This window comes from Pyxicephalus adspersus, chromosome 1, assembly GCF_032062135.1.
Source record: "Pyxicephalus adspersus chromosome 1, UCB_Pads_2.0, whole genome shotgun sequence".
Lineage (NCBI taxonomy): Eukaryota > Metazoa > Chordata > Amphibia > Anura > Pyxicephalidae > Pyxicephalus > Pyxicephalus adspersus.
The window spans coordinates 103,635,239-103,660,502 of NC_092858.1; the positions used below are offsets into that span (position 1 = coordinate 103,635,239).

At 37.7% G+C, this 25,264-nt stretch overlaps 1 protein-coding gene across 3 annotated transcripts in view; it reads right to left on the bottom strand.

The window, feature by feature from the left end:
* Window positions 1-25,264, bottom strand: part of CUEDC1 (CUE domain containing 1) — a 69,140-nt gene that overhangs the window by 18,301 nt on the left and 25,575 nt on the right. For 2 of the 3 annotated variants that reach the window (XM_072422122.1, XM_072422114.1), the window contains 6 exons: window positions 14,710-15,197; window positions 12,639-12,766; window positions 9,771-9,897; window positions 5,810-5,996; window positions 3,170-3,253; window positions 1,604-1,699 (listed from right to left, as the gene is read on the bottom strand). In XM_072422122.1, the coding sequence (XP_072278223.1) occupies window positions 1,604-1,699; window positions 3,170-3,253; window positions 5,810-5,996; window positions 9,771-9,897; window positions 12,639-12,766; window positions 14,710-14,991 (904 nt within the window). In that variant the 5' untranslated portion in view covers window positions 14,992-15,197. The remainder of the gene's footprint in view (window positions 1-1,603; window positions 1,700-3,169; window positions 3,254-5,809; window positions 5,997-9,770; window positions 9,898-12,638; window positions 12,767-14,709; window positions 15,198-25,264) is intronic. The other variant, XM_072422132.1, reaches the window with a different exon arrangement.

The following is a 25,264-nucleotide window of genomic DNA, read 5'->3' on the forward strand; positions in this document are numbered from 1 at the left end:
AAAATTTCCAGAAAAGCATGGCGATTTCAGTGAGGAACAAGGGGCGAGGTTCCATCATGATATAAAGATGATGGAAGAAAGGTATCAGGGCAGATGGAATAGACACATAATGACAGACTACTACTAGAGCCTTCAATGTGATTGTCCTGATCATCAGCATAAAAGGAAATCATACAGAGGTTTTCCAATGACTTCTGTGTGATTAGTTCTGTAAATATACTGAATATAGAATATACTGACATTATATATTTCAGAAATGTAATTTTGTATACGTAGACATATCTAGCTTAATTTTGCTTAATTTTCATGTTTCACTAGTTTTCCATGAGGTTATTATTGAGGACATTATTTCAAAAACTAGAACCAATCTAGCAAAACCAATACCCTATTTGGAATCTGTGCATCAAACATAACCTAAAATGACTTTATCTGTTTGGCAAGAAAATGTTTGTTGACCAGTGTAATAGATGTTTGGATTGTTAGAATACCTTTGCAGTGAGATGCTGTTTTGTTACAGCACACACCATAGATTAAGTGGCTTTAGCCACCACAAAACAAACATGTCCGTGTTTTATTAAAGTTGTACTTGAAATTTAACACCACCAGTGCAAATTTTCAAACTAAAAGCTAGAAAAAGGAGCCCCCCTGCCATTCCTTCCCAAACATTAGATATTTTTGTAAGCCTTTTTGGGCAGGGTCCTCTCCTCCTCCTGTGTCATTGTTTGTATCTGTCTGTTACTTGAAACTCCTATTTAAAGTACAGCGCTGCATAAAATGTTAGCGCTATATAAATACTGTTTATTAATATTAATATTTTTAACCAACTAGCCGTTAAGCCTGACCTTCGTACGGGCAAAAAAAAAAGGCTAGGATGGTTAACCCCATATTTTTGTCGCATCCATACTTACCTGGTCCAGCTGTGCTCATCCAGCGCCGTTTTCGTATTCCAGCGCCGTCCTCCGTCCATCGTCGTCCGTCGGTCTCCCTCTCCAGCGTCGGGTGCCAGCGGGACCGGTAAGATGCCGGCCGGCATCTTTTGTTCCGCCGCCCAGCATCTTTTGTTCCGCCTTTTTATATTCATAATATCTACTAGAACCCTTGTTCGGACATATTTCTGTAAGTTACAGGTCTACAATTTAAAAAAAAAAATTCATGAAAAACAGTGGATCACTTTTGGTACAGAAATCTAGACCTCAGTGTAACGCTCAGGTGGTTAAACCTTAAAAAATCAAAACATCTACTGCTTAAGCAACATGCAAGGTGAAATAGTGAAGAATGTTCATGATTGGGCACTGCCATCAGCTGATCATGGTGCTGGTCTATGTTTTACCACAGCATGTTTTTTCAAGAAAAAAAAAAAAAACACTACAATTTTTTTGTATTTTGAAAGTACTAGACTTTTTCTAGATACTATTGTACCTATATGCTTACATTACATTCACCATTCCAGCTCTTCACACATATTTGTCATGGGAGCACTGAAAAATCTACAGACACATGTCTGGTGGCATAGAAGGTAAGACTAGACTGACAGACTCATTCTGCTGACCTGTGCTTGCCATAAAACAAACAGAATTAAAATGATGGTTATAATGATACTTACATTTACCCATGTGTTTTAATTTATCCCTAAATAAGGCATCTTCAGATATAACACTATTAGAATCACAGCAACCAGACCCAGCCTGCAATTCATCTGCTGAAAAAGAACAGAACACGTACCATTTAGTGTTTGACATTCAGTTTTAAAAACATGCTTAAAAAGAAAATAGTTTGAAAGGTAAACTCCATCTCCATCTGTATTATTGTAGAGACCACAAAGAAAATGCAATAAGCTATCACATAAAAAAGACAGGACAGGAAAAACAAAGTCCACCTCATTTAATATGTATGTAAGCCCAAACGTCTCCCAATTGTCTCCCTTTGGTCTTTAAATATTTCATATCAACATTATGTTGTTTTATGTGTTTGACAAATGCAAAAGAACTGTTTAATTTAAAAGAAATGTAAATTGAATGTACATTATAAAGTGTTCTCTGTAGCCCCTTTTAGCTGAGTGACCACCTAACACTTTTCAGTAACCACCCAACAACCTACAGCTTCTTCCTATCCGGCTTTAAAAAAATTTAGGGGAGAATATGGATATATAAACCATATTTTTCGGACCATAGGACGCACTTTTTCCCCCCAAAAGCGTGGGGGGGGGGAGGGGAATGGGTGTGCGTCTTTTGGTCCAAATACCCTCCCGCGCTTCAAAGAGGGGCACCAGCAGGCAACTGCAGTTCCATCTAGCCTGGCATCTCCCCTGCAGCATGGTCCCTCTGTTCTGCAGCCTCCCCTGCCCAGATTACAAAAAACATAAAGCCGTCCACCACTATCTTATCCTATCGCAGACCCCTGCCATCCCCCTCCCCTGTGTTTATCAGCAGCTCACGTCTATAGAGAAGCTGGGGATGTGTTTCTGTGTAAGAAGGTTCCGTGTAACAGTAGGGAGTAGGGAGGTGAGCAGTGCTGGTTAGCAGATTTTTTTCTTGTGCAGCATGTCATTCTCCTATGACAGATGAGCTGTAGCTTTCCTGTCACTATAGACTTGTAGTGCAATATCTGTGCAATGTGCAATCTCTTTCTCGTTAAATATTATTCTGCTATATTTTATTAAATATTTCTTTTATATATATATATATATATATATATATATATATATATATTAAAGTATACAATGCAACTTTTTATGTGACAAATTATAGTAAGGAGGTACTGAACTTTGATGAAGTATATGGGAAGTGGAGAGATCCAGAACAGGCTGCATTGTAACCGATTGGTGACTCTAAACAAACATTTACTACGATATTTCACTGTAACATCCCTCACAGATAAATTAAGATTTCAAGCACTGAAGTCGTCATTACAGGCACTGAAGACGAAAGCGCAAAAAACTGGATAGAGAGTTTTAAATAAGACATAGCCTAAGGTTAGGAATAAAGTGTGGCTGGTCTTAAAGCAATATACACATATAGTCCAAGACGCAAGACTGCTTCTTTATTTTAATTAAAAATTACTTTCCAACCTTAATTACAGTACCAGAGGACTAATGCTTTTAACGTACATATACCACTGAGAATCAAAGCTGCAAAAAATGTATTGATTTTTTATTTTCTCATGTCCTTACCTGATACTGAAGGGCAAAAGCTGAAATCATTATTTGCTGGCATACTGCTAGATTTAGTTTTTTTCGACTCATATTTCAAACGATCTAACAAAGAAAAAAACAATACTATTTTAGCCCAGTACATGGTGCAGCCATGAACACAAGGTGATGCACAGGCTCTTTAAAAATATAACATTTTGCAAAAAGCATTTAAAGTAATGCCACCAACCATGATGATCAATAATGTGGGATCTGTTGAGGTATTAAGAAATCGTTAACAAAATACTGATCATGTATTTATTGGTCATAAGCTGCTTAAAGTTACAATATCAAAACAACTTCCTGAGAGTCCAGAATATGCTAGTAGATAGTACTATATGAAATACTGCACAACTGTTTATCAGGTTGTCTCATTAGTGGCCTATGCACAGGATGCTTTCATTATTGATTGGAAAGTGTGCATTAGGCCTATCCTCAAGTAATTCTTCCCAGGAAACATTTAATTGGCCATTTCCGGATCAAAGTAACCACAACTCATTGAAAAGCTGCACTGAAAAAAACAGTTCTCAGCTGAGCTTCATGTAATGCAAAACATGTAAAAACACCACCAAGAAATGTTTCTCTCAGCACACCGTACCAATAAAGTAAACTTTAAATCAATGTTACTTCAAGGCCATCTGATTCTGATTCTCTAACACATAATTTTACAGTCGACAAGTTTAAAAGTACAGATGGTAATAATGCATACAAAATAAATACATACATATATAAATACTGTGTAAAAAAATAATATAATACAAGAACAACTTAAACTCTATGGGCTCTATTTATAAAACAGGGAATCGGACATTCTCCTATAAATTCCCTCATGTGAATCTTCCAGGTTCGTATGTTTCAATGGCATCAATTGATTTCCAACAGTAAATGTTTAAAGCAGACATTTCATCATTTCTAGTTTATATAAAAGGGTAGGCATCCATCGCTGCCTCTGCACCGGGATGCACCAAGCGTGGGACCAAATCAAAGCCAGGTATGGAGGAATCGGGGCTCTGCAGAAGTAAAAGGTACGTGATTTTTTGTTTTAGGGGGAGTGTTATTCACCATTATCTTTTCTAGGGCCAGAAGAAGTGATAGAAAGGCAATGCACAATTTAGGTATTTAGTCAGGAAGTACTTTATTGTGTTAAAGGTCAACGTTACCTAAGAAATCTTAGATTAGTTTTGGGAACCTACCAGGAATCTGAACCACATGATTCCATCCTATATGGATGTGGTCTGTAGGCAAAATTCCACGGCTAAACGCCTATATGGAAGCTGTAGTCCCTTTAAAAAGTTCAAACTAAAAGCTACAAAATGATGCTAGATCTTTGCCCCCCAAAGGTTACGTCAATAGTTGTGGGTTGATTAGTGATTTAGTGGGATAAATTACTACTGTACAGATGCTGGAGTTTCTCCCAAGACTATTACAAATATTTATGTTGGGCAGCAAAGATCTAATGTCTGCACACATTCTCAAAAGTAGGAATCACAATAACTTTTTTTTGCCATAAAACCCTTCTGTGTGATAAATCTTACTTTGTTACTGGGGTCTGACTTTATGACCTAAATTCCACCAACTGCAATCCACCTTTCAGCAACCTTAATGCCCATAATAGAACTTTTTTTTCTGGTTACAAATATCCAAGGAGGCACCGATTTTAATTTGGAGAGATTTTTTCCTGTACGAAACTCTGATTGCATGAAGGTAATTAACTTCTTTTGTCAAAGATAATTGTCAGACGGGGAGAAAAGAAAAAAAAGGAGGAATGGTATAACAGACTAGGGACACAATATTAGGGAACGCTTAGAAGTACACAGGGGACCTAAAAGGAAAGGGAGAATCCAATACAACTTCAACTTAATTGTACAGGTTTTAGTCTGGTAAATGTTCAGCAGTATATAGAAATATGTATAAACAAAAAAAAAAAAAAAAAGGATAAACCCAATACAAAACAAGTAAAGCCCAATCCAAGGGTTCCTCTATGGTCACTGCAACACCAGCAGACAGGGGTGGTACCAGGAAATAATCGATGAAGAACCTCTGGGGTGTGGTGCCATGGAAACATAATTTTGTACAGGTTCCCTATAAAGCATAGAGATTATATGTGCTGCCTCCCAGATCCTTGCATATATTCCTAACTTGGTAACCTGGACAATGTTAATCAGTCATGGACCCAGAACTAAAACCAAACATTATTTAGCATGCAGTACAGTACTTTTATTAGGTGATTTACTTATGAAACTATGAAAGCTCAAAGCAGCACTACTCAAAATAATGACTATCATTTGCTCATTTAAACCACAACTACTAAGTGGCATCCAACTTTGTGAGTGAATGACAGACCCTCCATATGAACAGAAGACCTATTCCCATACCATTTGCAAAGAGACAACATACATCAGTGTCAAAGGTATGTTACATTGACCTAAACATGCCATGGACCATATATTAGGGTTTATTAAAAAAAATTTGACTGGAAACTGAGAATGAAAATTTAAAGTCCACAGTCATAACTATTTCTATATTATCAGAAAAAGGTAATTAAAAATAAATCACAAAATTCCAAAGCAACTGCTAAATTATACAAGATATTCAAGTTAAATATTTTTTATTATAATTTACCTCTTTCAAGCGCAAGAAGAAATTCTCTGTTTCTCTGAAGTTCTCTCATAAATTCTTCATTCTGTAAAAAGAGAGCAATCCTCTCATCCTGCAAATACTGCTTTAACTTTCTTTCCTGGTCCACAGACCCCTGACTTTCTTTTTTGGAGTCTTCACAATGTAATGAAGAAAGACCACTATGGCAACCCTGGGAATTAAAAACATATGCAAAATGGATTCCAATGCTGTAGGCATGAGAAACACTACAAAACTGTAAAACATGAGCAACAGGACAGGAACTCAAATAGTAATTTCAATTGCCTGTGTAATACATTAGCATCAACGGGGTTCACTAGACATTGCCCACAAACACAGGTATGCTAAAAAAAAAAAAAGTGCCTAACCTGGCATAAAAAGCAACTATTGCAGCACTGCTAAAAAGAAACCACCAAGTACATTATGACTTTCAAATCCAACTCTTTGGTGGTACTCCCTAGTGCAATTATCGAAAACGTTTCTTTTTTCTTCCACTGCATATGTCGATCCTGTAACCCAGTACAATAAGTGCATTATACCACAAGTATAATGGGCAATGTTTTTTTGAGTAGATGATATAACATTTTGTTATCTATTATTTTTGTTGTTAAAAGATAGGACATCATTCTGCAAGACAGGATTGTAATGCCCTTTATTTTTTATAAAACCAAATTACCATGTTAAAGCACATGGCATATTAAAGCAGAACTAAACATGGTAGAAAAATTGTCAGCAGGCAGGTTCATTTTTTCAGAGGAGACTGGTTATGTCCCTTATGCAATAACATAAATATACCTGCCTGATAACAATCATTCCTTTAAAAAACAATGAGCTGTGAATGTGCAATGTTCACTGCCAAGTATCCCAGCACACACCTTGGCTGCGGGAAACAAATTAGCTCCTGTGTGCATGCATGGGAGTTATTTGTCCGGTCAGGCTAATAGAGATGGCTGAAGATCCAGAAGCTTGAAGAGGACTAGGTAAAGATAGTGACACCCACAACAGGGCCAGGACAGGTGAGTGTAATATTAAATAATTGCATTTTTTTTTATATAATTATTATTATTCCAAAAGAGACAGATGATGTCCTCTCTGCAAGGAAAAAAAGAATACCTGCCTGATCACAATTTTTAAGGCCACTTTCCTCTTCTCGCTTTGTTGTGCATGCCGCCATCTAAACAGCTTACCTGTGCGTAATTTTTTTTTTCCTTTTACAAATTAGGTTTCGTTTTGCTTTCATTTTAATGATATATTTAGTTACTAATCTCAGTTTTAAAGAGTAGGGCTATAATCAAAACACAGTTCAAAGAAGTATTTTAAGGGATTCAGTTTAAACTGAACTGAACTCTGTGCATAAAATTAACTATCTAAAGTTTCAAAAAATACCATGATAATTTCAGCTTTTGGCTACATGAAGAGTTGAGACTGTATACAACTTCCAAGCAATCAGTGCATTTATTCAAACATTTAAAAAAGCCTTTTAAAGGCTATTCTTTTTGGAGCATAAATTACACATAAGTGCATATTTTATGTTATAAAAACTTGGCTTGTACCCACTGCAAGAATAATGTATTAAGTGAAAAGTAATAAAGGTTTGAGAAAATACCCCAACAATTCCACTTCGCAATCTCATGCATGCAATAAATTCTTTGGGTTTACTTGCATTTTCACAAGCATATTATAGGGAGTCACTGGAATGAGAAAAGCTAGACGCCAGAGAGTTGCTGACACAATAGTACCTACACACCAGAGAGTTGATGGCACAAGGAAAGCTAAACAACTGGTAGTCATTGGCAGTGGAATGCCTGACGCTGACACAAGGAAAAATAGACATTAGGAAGTCACTGGTATATGGAACGCTAGACACCAATGTAGTAGCTGATGTGAGTAATGCTAGACTCCAGGGAATCACTTTTCAAGTCAGTAACACAGGAAGACACCAGAGAATTATTGGCAAGAGCAGTGTTGGACTCCATGGAATTACTAGCATGAAGAACTAGTGGCAATTAGGATTTGTAAGCACAAGAAATGCAAGTCACTAGGGAATCACTGGCATGAGAAATGCTAGATGCCAGGAGTAACTGACAGGAGGAAAAGAAAAGAACTATAGAGACCATGAAGTTATTGGCAAGCAATGGCATGAGAAATGCTAAATACTGTATGGGGGGGCGGGGAATTCATAAGGAAATTGTGCCGCACAATAAACACTAGATACCATAAAAAAAAAAAAAATATATAAAAAGGGTGCAGCACCACCCCCTTAATTGGAGTGTAAAGCCTCCCGGGATACTTAATCACAAACAAAGCCCGAAGACGGATGCCAAAACGACGCGGGAGTCATCATAAGTAACTCCTGGTGACAAAGTAGGGTATTTTGTTAGGTATGGCCTAATGACATCTCTTAATATTTTTTCTTGGAAATCACATTTTTTTAAGTAGGTTTCATTATACACCAACCAAAGTCCCCGGGCTACATATGAGATAGGGACTGTAGGTTTGTTCTTAGGTTGAATTTGTATGTAAGTTGGAACAGGTACATTATTTTAATAAATACAATTAGGACAGATGTTTGTCTCAACATATTATTAGGCACTGAGGCGTCAGTTACTGTATAACATCCTCACTGTGAGCTAATCTTTATGGAGCCTAGACATTCATTAACTTCTGGATCAAGCTGTGCTTTGAAATGCAAAAAGAAACAACTGCAGAGTTTGTCTTGGTCATTAAAGAGTTACAAGAGGCCGCAGAAAGAGCTCAGTCCCCTAAGATCACCCACAACCTCAACTGTGTTTAGCAAAAGATTTCTTCTGCAAGTCATGCAAAGGGTCCCCTTCCCCTTCCAAGCCTCTGTTCTGCACAGGAGAAAGCAGGGAAGCCTGTTCCTTCCCATCTAGGAAATGTCCAAATGTTCAATGTACTTAACTCAGGGACTACCTGTAGTAAGTAAAAGCTCATAAATGTCGAAACTTTAGCCCAAGTACCCTGAACAATACCTGGATCACATCTTTGTCACTACATGCATGGGTTATACAGATCAGCGTAAGAACCATTTGTTTGCTGCTCTCCGTACTGAGCATTATATAGTCTTCATTTATTATCAATATTTATGTTTTTACCATGATGATACCTAGGTCAGTATTATTGTGTTCCATTATAGTAAAGTGTTATGAGACAACAACTTTTGATGTGAAGATTTATTTCCTATATATATTTATTAAAATGCTTTTTTAACTGAGATATAACAAAGTAAAACCACATACATAAAAGACAAAAGGAAAAAAATACAAAAAATACAAATATCACCAATGCACAGTCGCCATATAAACCAGTGCACTGTATCAAAGGTTGTAATGTATGGGCAGACATACACACACATACTTCCATATTATGTATAACAAATGCATCAACTAAACAAAGCGATGTCAATGGTGTACATAAAGAAAAAAGAAAGAAAAGCTTCTAGGAAGTAAGAGGGGAGAAGAAGCAGTTAAAGAGAGGGGATTTATCCAAGAGCCAATATACTGATATATAGGGATAAAAGTGATAGGCTATAGGTAGCCCAGGTGGCCTCTCCAATAGGGGTGTGAGCTATATTTCTTTACACCTGCCTGATTAACAATACAAATTTTCCAGTGCTGCTTAAAAAAAAAATACTATGAGCATTATGCAACACAAAGTTAGATTCCCACTGGCAGCCTTTACAATCAACCAATATAGTTGTACTTACACAGTAAAGCAATTTAGTAATTTTCATAAATATTACAGTCTGTACAATCTTTTTTGACCCAAGGTATGTAAGGCAAGGGCCTGACTAGAAATCAATTCATTTTGCATACTCACACACTTCTGTAATTTAATATATGGTTTAATACACAATTTAAGGTTATAGTATGCTATATTTTTTTTTCTTTATTAGATGTTGCAAAATATATTCTATAGTTCTCACCTGAATGCTGTCCATTTGCTGGGGCAAAATGCGCAGAAAATCATCAGGCAAGTTCCCTAAAAGAGGGGGGTTCCAGTTCCTACACAGCTTTGGTACCTGAGAGCTGCCCGTTGCAATCACATCAATCCTAACAAATTGAAAAACATCCAATCAACAAACTGTATTATATTACAAACACATTTTTGATGCTGCCATCATAAATATATGAAATTGCAGATAATAAAAAAAAAAAAACACTTCTAGAGTTAATCTGTACAGGATATTTTGTTTAACAGAAATACAGCAAATAAAATCTTTTAGGTAATGGTTTGGTAAAAGGAGAACAAAAATAGCAACAAAATGCTATTTACTTCAGTGTTCTCCCCAGCCCCTTTTAGCCGGGCACACCACCCAGCAGTTTTCAATAACCACCCAGCTGTTTTCGGGTACTAACTGAAGAGTTAGGTCACAATACAGAGGCTGCCACCTGCCTACAATTTCTTCCCACCCAGCTTAAAAAAAATTCTGGGATTAACACTGTACTTGAATACAAATATAAACAGGAAAACTACACTAATTTAAGGATTAACCTAGGGCACAAAATGTGTCCATCACTGCTAACATTTATGACAGAAATCCTGCCCTTGAACCTTTTGGTCAGATGTAGCAGATAAAATCTACAGACTAACAGTAGGTTTCCTATCTATCCTATACTAAATAAACCTGAAATAGCCCTGTTGCATGTGTTTGCGATGCCATGGAAATGCTACAAACTCTCCCTAATATGCCACCTATTAAAGTACAACCAAGGCATGTATTCCACCTTTATGGAAACAGCCTTCTCCGCAGATGCTCAAACACTGGATCACAATTCATGGAAAGACTTAAGGAACCCGGGAGGCTGGTCAGCAAGCAGACCCACACACAGTTTGTTTTACTGGATAGAATTTTCACACACCCCTGAATAGATGCAGCTTCTTCACCAATCTCTCTCAGACCCTGCTGCACCTTCCCATTAGAGGTGCACAGGAATAAGAGACGACTCTGGGTAGAGAACCACCTCCCCCCCTTCTTCCCCTACCCTCTTCTACCTGTCTTCCCTTTTTTTCTCTTCCGTTTTTCTTGTCCCCCCTACCTTTCTTAGTTTTTATGTAAAAATTCTGGCAAAATCAATCCTCAGCAAACCAGATTACACTTGACGTTGTTTATTGCTAATTCCTAATTCATTGATGGTCATGGACATTATTTATTGTTCCATTATTTGTTATATTTCCACAAGCCCTCATAATATTGTGAAAGAAATATGTAAAGGAGGAGAGGATTTCATATCACATAGGCTCAGTCTGTTGCCTATTAATACTATTTAAACTTTGTCCTGGCTGCTGCTTTGAAAAAAAGTGTAGGGAGGGAGCATCTTAATAAAGCACTATTGGTCAATGGAACCTCAAGCCATAAATGGTTTTCTTTTGGAACAAATAATTTTGTAGAGAAAGAAAGTATTACTTACATCTGACCAATTTAACTTGCACATGGCTTTTTTACTCTTTAAGTGCCAGAAAAACAAAGGGAAAGAAAAGGGGACATTTACTTAAACTTGTTGCTTTCACTTCATGACCAAAGCACAATTTTACGTTCAAGTGAAAAGTTTTATAAATAATGTACATGTCAGGAAGAAAAAGAATACTTACCTCCCCGCCAACATCACCAATGAAATGTGCTCGATTGCTAATGAAGCATCAGTTAAAGTCTGATGGGAAACTAACACTTCTGAGACTGTTTCTCTCCTGTTGACCTCCAGGTCACTTCTGGAGATAGTAATGATATGGAGGTTAGCAGCAGGAACCAATGGGTAATGATGGGGACACATGCGATAAACACTTCCCAAAGTTTTTAGCTTCACACTTCCTAAGGAATAAAGCAGTGTTGGTGGCACTTTGAGTAGGCAATTATTATTTTTCTTCTTTATTGGAATGTGGTTTGTAGAGACTTTTCACATATACAACAGGATTGCTTTAAGGAACCAACAACCTAGTGTGATATAGCCAAATCAAAAACAAGTAGGGTGTGCCACCCGAGTGCACTTTAAACTTTAGCTTCACTTTTTTTTGGAGTTTACTTTTAGGATAATACATTGGCAACTCCTAGTTCCTTTGCATCTTTAACACAAGAGCTCAACTATTAGACTGCCTAGTGATATCAGTAGATTGGAATGCAGATAAACCTTCAAATAAATACCATTTCACAAACACTCCAGCAGATGGCAGTGTTTGTGCACATACAGAAAGATGTGAGGTGGATAATGGACACCCAAAATGTTCTCTACAACCATTGTCCCAGACCTCATACATTTCTAACTTTGCTAAGTGGACTTTATACATCTAAAAATACAGATTTAACCCTTTTTAATGGCTCACTCAATGCGATTTGATAGAATTTGTAAATTTCCATATTTACTCAGTCAAAGCACACAGGTGAAAGATCTACCTTACTTTTAGTGCAGGGAAAAAAACCCTATTAATCTTTTACGCACATTCGTCGGCCATTACAAACCAATAAAAAAGAAGCACATTTTCCTCATTTTCGCATCTCGCATTTATGTCCCAGTTAAGTTTTTGAGGGAAAAAAAAACAATGCCTTGCCCATATATTATATATACCACCAATACTACCATCCATGCCCAGTTATCTCCTATTTACAGAACACCTCCCTGTTATAATATAGAGTTTTTTCTTCTGGGACCACAGGGAATTGCTGAATCCTGGATTTACAATAAACAGGCAATTATCCTTTAAAGGTTCACATAAACCAAAGCTAGCTACCAGTAGGTGACTGACTAAATATCACACATTTTAGGGTATGGAGGTGGGGTAACTTTGCCTTTTCACATACCGAGGAGGGGGGGTGGGTGGACTTTGAAGATGAGGTCTGTCAAACGACTGCAGGTCATAGGATGGCGGTGAATAAACTGGAGGAGGCTCCTCGTCAGAGCTGTCTGGCTCTAGAGTTCTTTCCAAAATCTGAAAATGCAAATAAATAACGTGAATTCCAACAGCAGAGGTTATATCCATTAACCATTCTCTCCAAAACTGAAGTAATATCAATCCCTAACTGAATGGCATTTAATATGCTACAAGCATGTGTCTCAGCGTAGACTTGTGTAGATTCCACCAAGGCTGTACATGACATGATGTAGTGACATCCTTGAAGAACAACTATGAGACAGTCTTAACTCCAAAACAATAAATGGCTAAACAAGGACCTTCATGATACGGTCATTAGGTAAAAAATTACATTTAGTCTTTTAAAACACAAGGGCTAGGGTTTTAAAAAAAATATTTAAACCATTACAAAAAGAAAAATCAGCAGCAAACAGCTCAATGTCATCTCAAAGGTGACTTTTTCAAAAGCAACAATGCATTAGTTACAGAGACAGTGAAAGTACCAAGTAAACCAGAACAACATCAGTCTGATGGCAGTACCAAGTGGTAGAATGATATACACAAGCAAGATTTTTCTGCACTATTGTTTTTCTGAGCTTCATTCATATTAACTTCAGGCTTTGTTTATTACTCACCCACTACCTTAGGCAGGTAGTACACAGACTGTTTCCCCAGCGTTTAACCTGCATTTAAAATTTCAGGCATTTTAAAGTTTGCCTTTAGACCACTGGAAAATGTTTTGACACATTTTTACAGTGATTATGTTTTCAAGCATTTATACGCACTGGAAACCGCTCCCATTGAAATCAATAGACGCGTTTACCCGTGTTAACTCCACATTTAAATTTTTAAAACGTTGCAAGGAGCATTATCTATAAACGCTCAAAAACGTGCCTCAAGGAAACGCACTGGTGTAGATTAGCTCATTGGGCTGGGCTTTTAAAGCCATAGGTTGAGCGCTAGGGAAACAGTCTGTGTAGACTAAGCTTCATTGTAACACTAGCAGCTTCAAAACAATGTTTTTTTTTTTCAATTATAATAGGAACGATGGGATATGAGTGGTACAGAAAATAAAAGTGCAAAACTTCACCTTGCCAAAAAAGTAATATTTGGGATTTACCGAAACTAAAAATCAATGTTATTCTGTGTAAACTTTTAAATTCAGCAACCCCATGTAACAGATATGAATAAAGACAGACATGTTCCAAGTCAAGTCTGTGTAGCAACCACAACTCTCCCTCCATGGAGACAATAGAGGAGTGAGAGTAATCACCCCAGAACAGAAAGTGTGTTACTTTCAGAATTATCAGGTGAAAAAAAAAGGAAAATGCCTAAAAAGAGAACACTAGCACCTTATATAAAGACTGGTAAACTACAAGTTATATTTAGTTAAGAAAAGTAAAACAAGTTAAAATGCTTTTCGATTTAACAAGAGTGAAAAAGAGACATTATTATAGATTTAAAAATTGCCGCTGCCTGAAACAAATCTTAAACTTAGAAGATCAGTTTCCTTAACTGTATCTAAAAAGCTTGCACACCTTTACATTAGTACAAGACCCATAGTATAAATTACCGGACCTAACCCTGAATGCTAGGCAACCTAATAGATAGGAATGTAATGTCAGTAGAAATTATTCAGATAAAAAAGATTAAGATAATTTAATAATAAATAGCCTTTTTTTATTTCTAAGACAGATCATTGGGACTCACTTCTCACAGCAAGTAATACTTTTTTAACTAAACAGTGGAAAAACACTTTTGTCACCACATTATTATGATATGGGGTCCCATTAGTTCAGAGACAAAACAGGAAAACTTTTCTATAGACAAGGTTTTTTAAATACTTTGGTAAAACACATACACCACTACATAGAACTAATATTTTACACTCTTCCACCTTAAGAATGCGACAGGCCTGAGCTCCAAAGTTTAATTTTAAATATATTGATGTTATATACATTTAACAAGTTTGAATACTAACATTATATTCCTAAAATCATAATGAAAAAAAAAAAACTAACCTCAGCAGGAATGCTGTCCTCTGAGTCTGAACTGTCATCATAGCCACCATCATCCAGGTTCATCTGTAGTAACTGATCAATAGTAGCATCCACAGCTCCATTGTTAGCTCTCAAAACACACTCAATAATGTCGTATTCCATGTTTGGGAACATGGTTTTAAAATCCTCCATAGCCTGGTTGAATTCCAACCTGCGTACAGGCCGACTGTTGTTAAGTTCCTGAGTGGAAGAGTTGCTCTGTGCGTTACCATTGCTGTTACTCCTACGGAACAGACTTGTCATTTTTGATAACCGTTTTTGAAAAATGGTTCAAACTCAAAAGTGGCCAAGGGTAGGAAAATCACAATAACTGGTCATGGCTTCATACGGAGAGATTAGGGTACTATACTCCTTGTTATCAGATAGTTTAAGGCCTGGGTAGGTTCTCTTCATGAGAATTATCTTCAGATTGAAGCAAAATAATGTGTAAACCTAAAAGCAGAACAAATCTGTGGACACAAAGAAAAGTAAAATTAATATGTTTAATATTATGTATATTGCACAGGGCAACTGTCTTTTAAAATGTATTTCCTTTAAATAAACCTACAGTATACATGTAAATACGAGTTTAGAGAGTCCACAATAGCCATAAAAAGAATAATGTATTCACATTTTTCCACTTTGATCACACATTGATTTGATCGTTTAACCAAATCAATCATAACCCAATTCTAAATTTTCTGCTGTTGGACAGTACATTGATGGCAGTATGTGATAGTACAATCATGCAAATTGATTTGTATAGTCGACATCAATAGACTTGAAAACTGATCATTAAAAGCAGGATATTGTTCTTCCCGGGGGCAGAGCCAACGATGGTGCAGCGCCTTGGCTCGACTCTTCAAACTTACCCAGTGCAGTGCCGTCTTGGAGGATTTTTCACCGTCAGCCTGCATCAGCCTACTCTTCGTCTTGCACCGTGCCAGCGGAACCCAGTGTCGGAGCGCAACATTAATTCCTAGCCCAGAGTCAGTGCTCTTTCTGCAGTGCGAGTGTGTGGCGGCAATCTTGGCCGCGTGGCTAGAGCACTTAATTTACTAATATACAGCATTGGAAAGCCACTTAATGGACGCCTGCCTGCAAAGACCCCCCTTTTTCTCTTTGTCTATGTGATATTCTTTTGCTGCCTGGAGACAACTATTCAATACTTTCAGCCTCTTTTAGTGGTAACAGCTGCACGTGGTCAGACTTTTCTAGGGCCCTATTTCTACTAACTACCTCAGACATTGTGTGTTTGTAACTTTCTCCTGCACTCTGCTAGAAAACCTATATACTTACCTGTGCACGGCTACCAACCCTCCACCTGTATATATACCTGCAGAATGTGTTCCTAGTAAACCGATTGTACTAGCTAGCAAAATAAGAAAAATGACTGTCCTCAGTTGCATGTCCTTAAACCAATGGCATCAGATTGAACGAGAATTTACCACTTTTCCATGCTGTTACTTCTATACTGACTTTATTCTCACTTTTGGGGTGATACTATTTTCCTGGCTCTTCATGGTTGGGCACCAGAGTTTTGTACTCTTTAAAAAAAAGTGTGGAGACTGTGTGGAGTGCTGTTAAGTGCCTATGCTTCCTTGGAAGGCTGTCTCTACCTAGTGATGTATAAATACTCTACCCCTGGAACAATAGGCAAGCAAAATAAGACAAAGGGAGTAGTACGCTCCCCTGAGCATAATACAGCTGCTAACCCACCCACCCACTCTGCAGTGAGACAGGATCCTTTCTTGTCACCTATGGACAAATCTCAGAACCTACATTGCGAGGGTCACAACAACCCTCCTCTTCTACGGCCCAAGAAGTTTTTTCTTCAATCTTTTACTGCATTATTTCAATAAAAAATTTAATAACTTACAGTCCTCACTTGATGTAACCATCCAACAAATTTCTAATAACATTGCCCATATCACGGAGCCAGAGCAAAGAGTTAGCGACTTGGAGGAACAAGTTCTGGCACACCAATCCACCATTATTATGCAATCAACCCAATTTTCATCGTTCTCAGAAAAATATGAGGAGCTGGAAAATCGAAACCATCGTTCCAACCTTCGTTTTCTGGGGATTCCAGAGACTCCTAAGTACCTGGATCTGCTGAAATTTATTACAGTGGATTATATGCGTGCTCTCCATCTGGGACCATTGTCATAATTTATGATAGAACGCATACACCGTATTGGTCCGGAGAAACACGCGTGCAGTAATCGCGAGGTTCTTCCATTTTTTGGATAAGTAACGTATCGTATCCTATCTGGCTATAAAAAAATCTGTCTCCTTACAAGGTAATAACCGTAAGTATTACAAACTGTTATTTTTATAGGACTATGCCACACAAATTCCCTTTTTCTTTCTTACTTCTTTACTGATGGACATAATGTCACAGTATTTGTTGCGACAAAATGTAAACTACAATGGCAAAACTTTTAATATTGGTTTTCTCCTTTTTTCATACTATCCTCCAAGTACAGTCACAGGTTATGATAACACTTGAGTAGAAACAATGTTCTAGATGTACACATGTAGTTATTTTGCTGATTTTGGTCCTTTTATCACTATATGATAGTTGGAATAAATTTCCACGCCACCATTAGCAAATAATTGTTGAATCTGGTTTAAGATTAAGTTTGGTGCCTTCCCCTACACAGGGAAAGATAGTACAACCTTAGGTTTACAAAAAAAAAAATATATGGTTAACAGTGGAATATGTTTGGCGAATCATTTGTATGTATTCTCTAGATTACTCTCTGACCCGCTCCACTGACATACGCAAGGTTTTTTTATTCTGTAACTCATGTTCTTCTTGCTTTTAATTTTTTAGAATGGGTGGAATAGCCTGGGACAATACCACCAATCACGAATGTATGCAGCCTGATTTTACACTTCCACTCAGAGTTCATGGATGACTGCCTTCAATGTGCCACCTGACCACCCTCTCTTCATGGGGAACCAAGTCTAGTACCCTGGAATGTGGGAGGTCTCAATCAGCATATTAAATGTCGCAAAATGACTGCTTATTTACTCTTCTTTCACCCAGATGTCACCTTAAACCTTTAAAAAGAATAAATACATTGCGTCTCCCAGGATCCTGGGTGGGAAAGGTGATTGCTTTTTCCTACATCAAGAAAGAGAGGGGTAGCTATAATTTTTCGAGCACTGACTTGTCAATAACTTGACATATCCCGGTTATAAAACCCTATAAGAAGACATAGTTGGTCCAGAGGAAGGGACCATTCAACATGGGGAAAAAATTCCTTCCTGATTCTATAGGGCAATCGGATGTTGCCTGGATCAACAGTCACTGTTATTTTTACTTTAAAACCTTAATACCCAGTTATATTCTGTGCTTCTAGAAAAGCATCCAGCTTTTTCTTAAAGCAATCAATAGTAGTTGGTGAAACTACTTCCTGAGGGAGCCAATTCCACATTTTCACAGACCTTACGGTGAAGATTCCCTTCCCTATCCGGAGCTTAAACTTCTTTTCCTCCAGAAGCAAAGAGTGCCCTCTTGTTCTTTGTAATGATCTCAAAGTGAATAATGGGGAAGAGAGTTTTCAATATGGACCGTTTATATATTTATACAGGGTGATCATATCATAAAAGATCATAAAAGTCTCTTCTCAAGGGAGAATAGATTCGATTCAGCTAATCTCTCCATATAGCCGAGTTCCTCCATTCCTTAACTTAATTAATAATTTAGTTGCCCTTCTTTGCAATCTCTCCAATTCCACAATGTCCTTTTTCTCAACTGGTGCCCAAAACTGGACTGTATATTTCAGATGTGGTCTGACCAATGCTTCGTACAGGGGCAGGATTATATCTCCATCTCTGCAGTCTATTCCTCTTTTATTACAAGAAAGTACTTTGCTAGCCTTAGATATTGCAACTTGGCATTGCATGCTGTTTTTAAGTCTATGATCTACCAGAACCCCCAGATCCTTTTCCATTTCTGACTCCCCCAAATGTATTCCCCCTAGACAGTATGAAGCATGCATGTTGTTAGCCCCCAAGTGCATAACTTTACATTTATCTATATTAAATGTCATTTGCCACTTGGCTGCCCAATCAAACAGTACATCCAGATCTGCTTGTAGATTACAGACATCATGTATGGACTTAATTCAATTACATAGTTTGGTATCATCTGCAAACACAGAAATGGTACTTTTAATCCCAAACTCTATATCATGTATAAAGATGTAACAGTAAATGTCCCAACACTGAACCCTGGGGTACACCACTAATAACCTTAGACCATTCAGAGTATGAATCAATAATTACAACTCTCTGGATGCGATCTTTGAGCCAGTTCTCTATCCATTTACAGATTGACTTTTCTAAACCTATTGACCCTAACTTGCATATTAACCGTCTGTGGGGTACAATGTCAAATGTTTTAGCAAAGTTCAAGTACACTATATCAACTGCTATTCCACTGTCTACCTGTTTACTTACTTCCTCATAAAAAGAAAGTAAATTTGTTTGACAACTTCTGTCTTTCTTGAAGCCATGCTGACAATCACTTATAATATTCTTTTCTAGCAGAAACTCTTCTATGTGGTTCTTTATCAAACTCTCTAAGACCTTTCCAACTATGTAAGTTAAACTAACTGGTCTGTAGTTACTGGTAATGACTTTGCTCCCTTTTTGAAGATAGGAACCACAATGGCCTTACGCCAATTCATCGGTACCTTGCCAGTGACTAAAGAGTCTCTAAAAATTAGAAATCATGGCTTTAAAATAGCGGAGCTCAGCTCTTTTGAGGACACATGGATGTAATCTTGAGCACTGCCATTTTCCTACGTGTACACAGAGCTAAAAAAAAAAAAAAAAAAGTGTTTAGTAAATCTGCCTTGTCCTTATCCTCAGTTACCAACACAGCGACAGACATCCTTTAAGGGGACTACATGCTGGGATCTGATCTTTTTGCTATTATTATGTTTGAAAAATTTTGGGGTGTTTGCCTTACTTTCCTTTGCAATCTGTGTTTCATTTTGAAGTTTTGCACATTTTCTCTTATCTGTTGGTGAAGGTGGTTATTCAGGGTACCATCTACTCACTTCCTAATATTTATGCATCCAATGGTCCCAGGGCCCATTTTTTCTCACAAATTTCAGAACTACTTTTATCAGGGGATTACCCTAATTTAATCATTGCAGGGGACTTAAATATCACACCTGATCCTTGTATAGATAGATCGGAAGCGCAGTCATCCTTCTGTTAGCAGGTTTTACATAATTTATTGGGGTCACCGTCACTCTTAGATCCCTTGAGAACAAGTTATCTAACGCAAAAGGAATTTTCCTGTTGGACTAAAGTACACAAAACCTTCTCTCGAATTGATTTTTTTCTAACCTTTGACACCCCTTTACATAAAATTTCTAAAATATTGTATCACCCTATTGCCCGAGGAGATCCAAAATAACCCTTTATTATTTTCTCAATGGCAACTGTGGCGTCTTTTGCGAAAATTAGAATCTCTTAATGCTCACACTTCCCCGTATCTTCCACTGTCAGGCAATGGTGAATTTACTTCTGGGTTTTCCTATCCATTGTTCATTATTAAGCTAACAAGGGTCTCACCTCTGTTCCAATGCTAACTGATCCAAAAAGCCATAAGGCTTACCCCTTTCTAGAATTTAAGATGAGATTCCTTTTTATGGCCGATTTTTTTTTTTTGGCCGTGATATGGGCAATGTTATTAGAGTATTTTTTTGCTGATTCAAGTAAGGGTGCATGCCTTAAGGATAGACAGAGTGTTGGCTCCACAAGACTGGCATAATCACCTGGACAATATGCTACTGACTCCCCCTACTTCTTCCAAAGCTATCCCCAAACTATATGATTTTCTAAGAACTGACTTGGACTACTCTACTGCTAAGGTGAGAATGGCGAAAGCAGAAGCACTTCCCTAATTTACCTATTACAAAAAATTTACAGATTTACTAGGTATCATGGAAGGCTGTACCAGCGGGCCAGAAATTTTTTTCATAAAAACTATATTTCCCCTCAGAGAGGCCATTAAATGGGACTCTCGGATGGGAATACATGCTTTAAGTGTGGAGCCCTTGCGGCAACTCTTTACCACAACTTATGGGAATGGCCAGGTTTTAAGCGTTTTTGGAATCAGTTGGTAACTATATTCATAAGAACTTGCTGAGTTATGTACTTCACTCCTGAATGGGTAGTTTTTGGGTTGGTGGAGGTAACGAGTGTCCAGTTTGCCAAGGGAGCAAGACACTTGGCACTATTACTTTCAGCAGTAGCTAAGAAAACCATTCTATATTGTTGATTGCACCCCACCCCTCCAACGATGTGTCTCTTTCTAGCTAAATTACAAGGGTTATTTAAAATGGAATGGACAGAAGCTGCCTTACACAAAGAAGCCAAAACTCAAATTTTCTTTGAAACTTAGGAGAGCTTTATTGCTACACTTAACACAGCCAACAAGACAAAATTATACACCTGTTTTCGCCACACCACATGGTTTATTGAAAGAGTAAATGGTAAATGAACCACCTATTAACATGTGTTTCTCTAGTTGGAATGTGAGAATGATGTGTATTGTATTTTCTTGGATCATCAGTTTAACAATGACTTATAAAAAGAGAGAAAAGGAGCCGCATTTAGTCCTATTTTAAACTGTTCATAAGACTTCTGACAAAGCAGAATAAACATAATAGTTTTTGTAATAACAAAAAAAAAAAAAATATATATATATATATATATATATATATATATATTTATTTTTTAAGACCGGCAAAACATAATAATGACCCACTCATTAGTGGCAGCTAACATGTTCTCAGAATTCCTCTAAAAGCCACTACACTGGGTAGCTTAATTTTAAATTGCCGCTGATGGTGATAAACTGAAGGTCTGTAAATGACTACTGCTCATAGTATTCTTCTCCCACAAGTTCTTTCTAATGCAGACAACAGATGGGATCAGTTAAACATAAATAAATGCCTGTCGGCTTCCAGCATCGTGCTCCACATAGCCATGCTGTGTCTGATGATCTGTGCCGAAGCTGGCAACAGATAACGGTTTTGCTGGCAAACAAAGAACTGGATAGCTATTATGGGCCGGAAAACAGCTCTGATGTAACAATAAAATCCATGATACAAAAATCATTTAGGGAAGCTGTGTGAGAAAGATACAAGAAATAAACTGCCAATGGATAACACAAGTGCAAGTATAGATTTGTGACTGTCTTTTCCAAGTTTAATCAGTTTTGCCCATCCCGCCGGCCAAACAGGAAATGGCCTCCTAATCATCCTTGGCCAGACAAAGCACTGCACGTTCATGTAACGTGTCTCCACTAGTGCTAAGCCCCCTAGCTCTGCTGAGCCATTCCTATACACCTGTTGGCTAATTCAGTGCTTCCCCTGTCCAGCTCCTGTGTTAACTCCTTTTGGCTTAGTCTCTTGATTCCCATCTAATTTCCTTGTGCTGTTCCAGTGTTCCTCTTTGTCTGTGGACATTCCTGTGTCACTTGTGTCTCCTGTTGCTTCCAGTGTCTCCTGCATTCTTGTGTCACCGATGTCTTTTTCCTGGATCCCTATTCGACCCCTGGCTTGTGACTTGACCTCTCTTGCTTGCTGCCTCAAACCTGGCCTTCCTTGACAATTCTTCTGCTTAGTGATTTGGTATCATGTATCATCCTGCCCACCCTGGTGTGCCAGAGGACCGTAACCTGGCAGTAACCAGCAGCGCAACATTCTCACCACTAGACACTCTGGGGAAGACCTGGTTACTGCTTAAACTCTGTGTCTTGGCCCTTCTCGAGGCTCACACTACTTCTGTGCAAGCCGTAGCACCCCCTAGTGGCCTAATACCTCCTAATGTCTCCCCAAAATCTGTATTTTTTTTAGATGATTTAATACGGTTATCATTACCTGTCCATTATAACAATGGAAATAGCTACACCTAAAAGTATCTAAGCCCAGACACAAAAATGTAATAAATTAAAACTTAGCAATCCTTTTTGGCTTTTTTACTTTTTAAATGCCCCTTTATTGTAAGATATTTTTGTATTTTGAGAGTTTTCTCTTTAGTATATTTACACTCCCTCACTTTTATATAACAGGAACAGCCAACAATTTATTTTTGGCAACAAGTGGCAAAAGAAATCTGATCTTCAAGTAGATATAACACAAAAAACCATTATTCATATGCGTCTTTATTAACTTGCTTTATGAGTTTCATTTTTCCATGGCTGTGGTTTTAACTCTCTTTGGTGCCTTTGTGTTAATCAGAGTACATTGTGCAATTTCTTGTTTGTCATGTTTAGCTCCCAACTGTTTAGCTTTATTCTTTCGAACTGCAGAGCTTTTCATTTGACCTGCACAAGATGTCCTTTCTTCAGATTTCTGCTTCTTTGTGTCACTGAACTTCTAATAATAAAAATGTAACCCTGATTTTGTTTCCTTGTTTAACTTGTTCCTAGTGGGTTGACCTAACACAGCAATAAAAGGCCAGTATGTTATTTTCTATTTGTTTCCTGCGCTAATTTTAAAAACAAAAGCCTTTTGTTTGACAGTATTTGAATGCATAATGCTGGCCATACACTTGGTGATTTTGTGCCAATTTTGGAAGCTTTCCAACAGCCTTTAATAAAGAGTGCAATTGAATGGTCCACAGCAGTCTACCACGCACAATTATTTAAGGTATTGACCAAATTATGAATATTAGGCTGGAAAACAATTGAAAATGACTCAGGACTGGCACTATGGTGGTGAATTTCCGTTTCATTTTTAATTGTCTGGTCATTTTGACAATAGCAACAGGAAAACCCAGTTCCTGTCAAATGGCCTAAATGATTTATTTTCAATGAAAGGATTGCAAAATTGTTTGACAGCTGATCAGAAATTGGTCAGGAAGGATACATGTATGCTAACCCTTGCAATGCTCTTCTCATAAATACGGATAGCATTCTGACTGTCATGCTGACCGTCAAGCTTCTATAGTTAGGCTGGGTACACACATGAAATAATTGTTGTATCTTCCATGATCCTTTCCAACGACAAAAGACTGCACGATGCATTAACGAGCGCTGTACATACAGCGCCGTACTACTCCATGAAGAGGGGAGGGGGAGAATGATGGAGGGGCACCCCGCTGTGCTCCCCGCCCCCCTTCACTTTAATTACGATTGTTCCTCATCCGTCGATCTGCCAGGATGGTCGTCCGGTTGACGAGCACTGTACACACAGATTCTCGTCCACTATCAGCCCTAAGGCTATAATCAGATGAGAATCATTTGAGGTGTATATGAAGACTTAAGGCCAGAAACCCCCAACCAGACCATGGGCTGTGCTAAACCAAGCCTCAGCCATCCTGGTTTGCTGCAGCAGTCTTCACTAAAAGTTAGTTAGTGATAAATATATATCTTCATTCTTGTGTATTAGTTTAGTCTGCCTCTTATGAATACTTCTTTGTTGTAAAATAGGGCAAGGCACATAAAGTCTACAAACAATGCATCAAGCTGAAAACACAAGAATAAACTCCTGTAAGCCAAGTTTTCTAAATGGTTTCTCAATCCCTATGTGCTTACAGGTTACCAAGCGACAAAAAAGAGACAAATCTGCAATAAACAGATTTGCGGGAAAATTGCAGGCATACTTTTCTAAAGCAGATTAGATTTACCATTGCATTTAGCTCAAATATTGGTTAGTTTCTTTTGTTGTGCAGTAAATTTATTGATGGGGTCTACATATCAAGATATATCAAGTTTTTATTTACCAGTTTTTTTTTGTTTTGTTTTTTAAGGAAAGGTGGGCGCTTTTGCATATTTTTAGTATTGTATGTCTCAGTTGTTGTCACTTACTGTTCTGTATCCTTAAGGCACAGTTCTAACTTCACCTGTTTCTATTCAATCAGCCTTTGGTGTTCTTTGGAATTTCTTCTCATCCTCCTCGCTTTACTGTCTGCCTTTAAATTTCAAGAGCACTGCAGAAAGCTCATTTACCAGACATCCAGATTTTAAAAAAAATACATATAGAATGGTTAATCCCCTTCTTTAGACTTAAGAGGGCATTAGCCACTGCTGATATGATCAACGTGCATTTGGATGAGAAAGTTCTTGCGGAGCCTGCCTGCTCTGTACATTGCATTCTAGGACTCAGCTAACACAGTGCTTTCAAATCTGTCACTGTCCGTGTGTAATAGCAGTGTTTGTTCCCAGTAAGTAGAACTTTGTGTCACTTTTCTGTTTTAGTTTATAATGTGTACTGTACTTACAGTTTTACAGAATCAGTAAGGTGAATGGAAGTAAAATAACTATGTTAGAAGAACTCAGAATATGGTATATACCAAGTATTGTGTTCTGGACAAACACTTTCAACACCTTAGCAACTAGTGGAAGTAAAAAAAAAAATATAGACTGCTGCAGACTGGAATTCTGCTTTAATGTACTCTGTTTATACAATTGATTGATGTTACTTTCATTGATTAGTCAGACGGCTGTGTGTAGAGAACACATTCTGCAGTTTAAAACTAACAAAAGAGATGGTGTCAT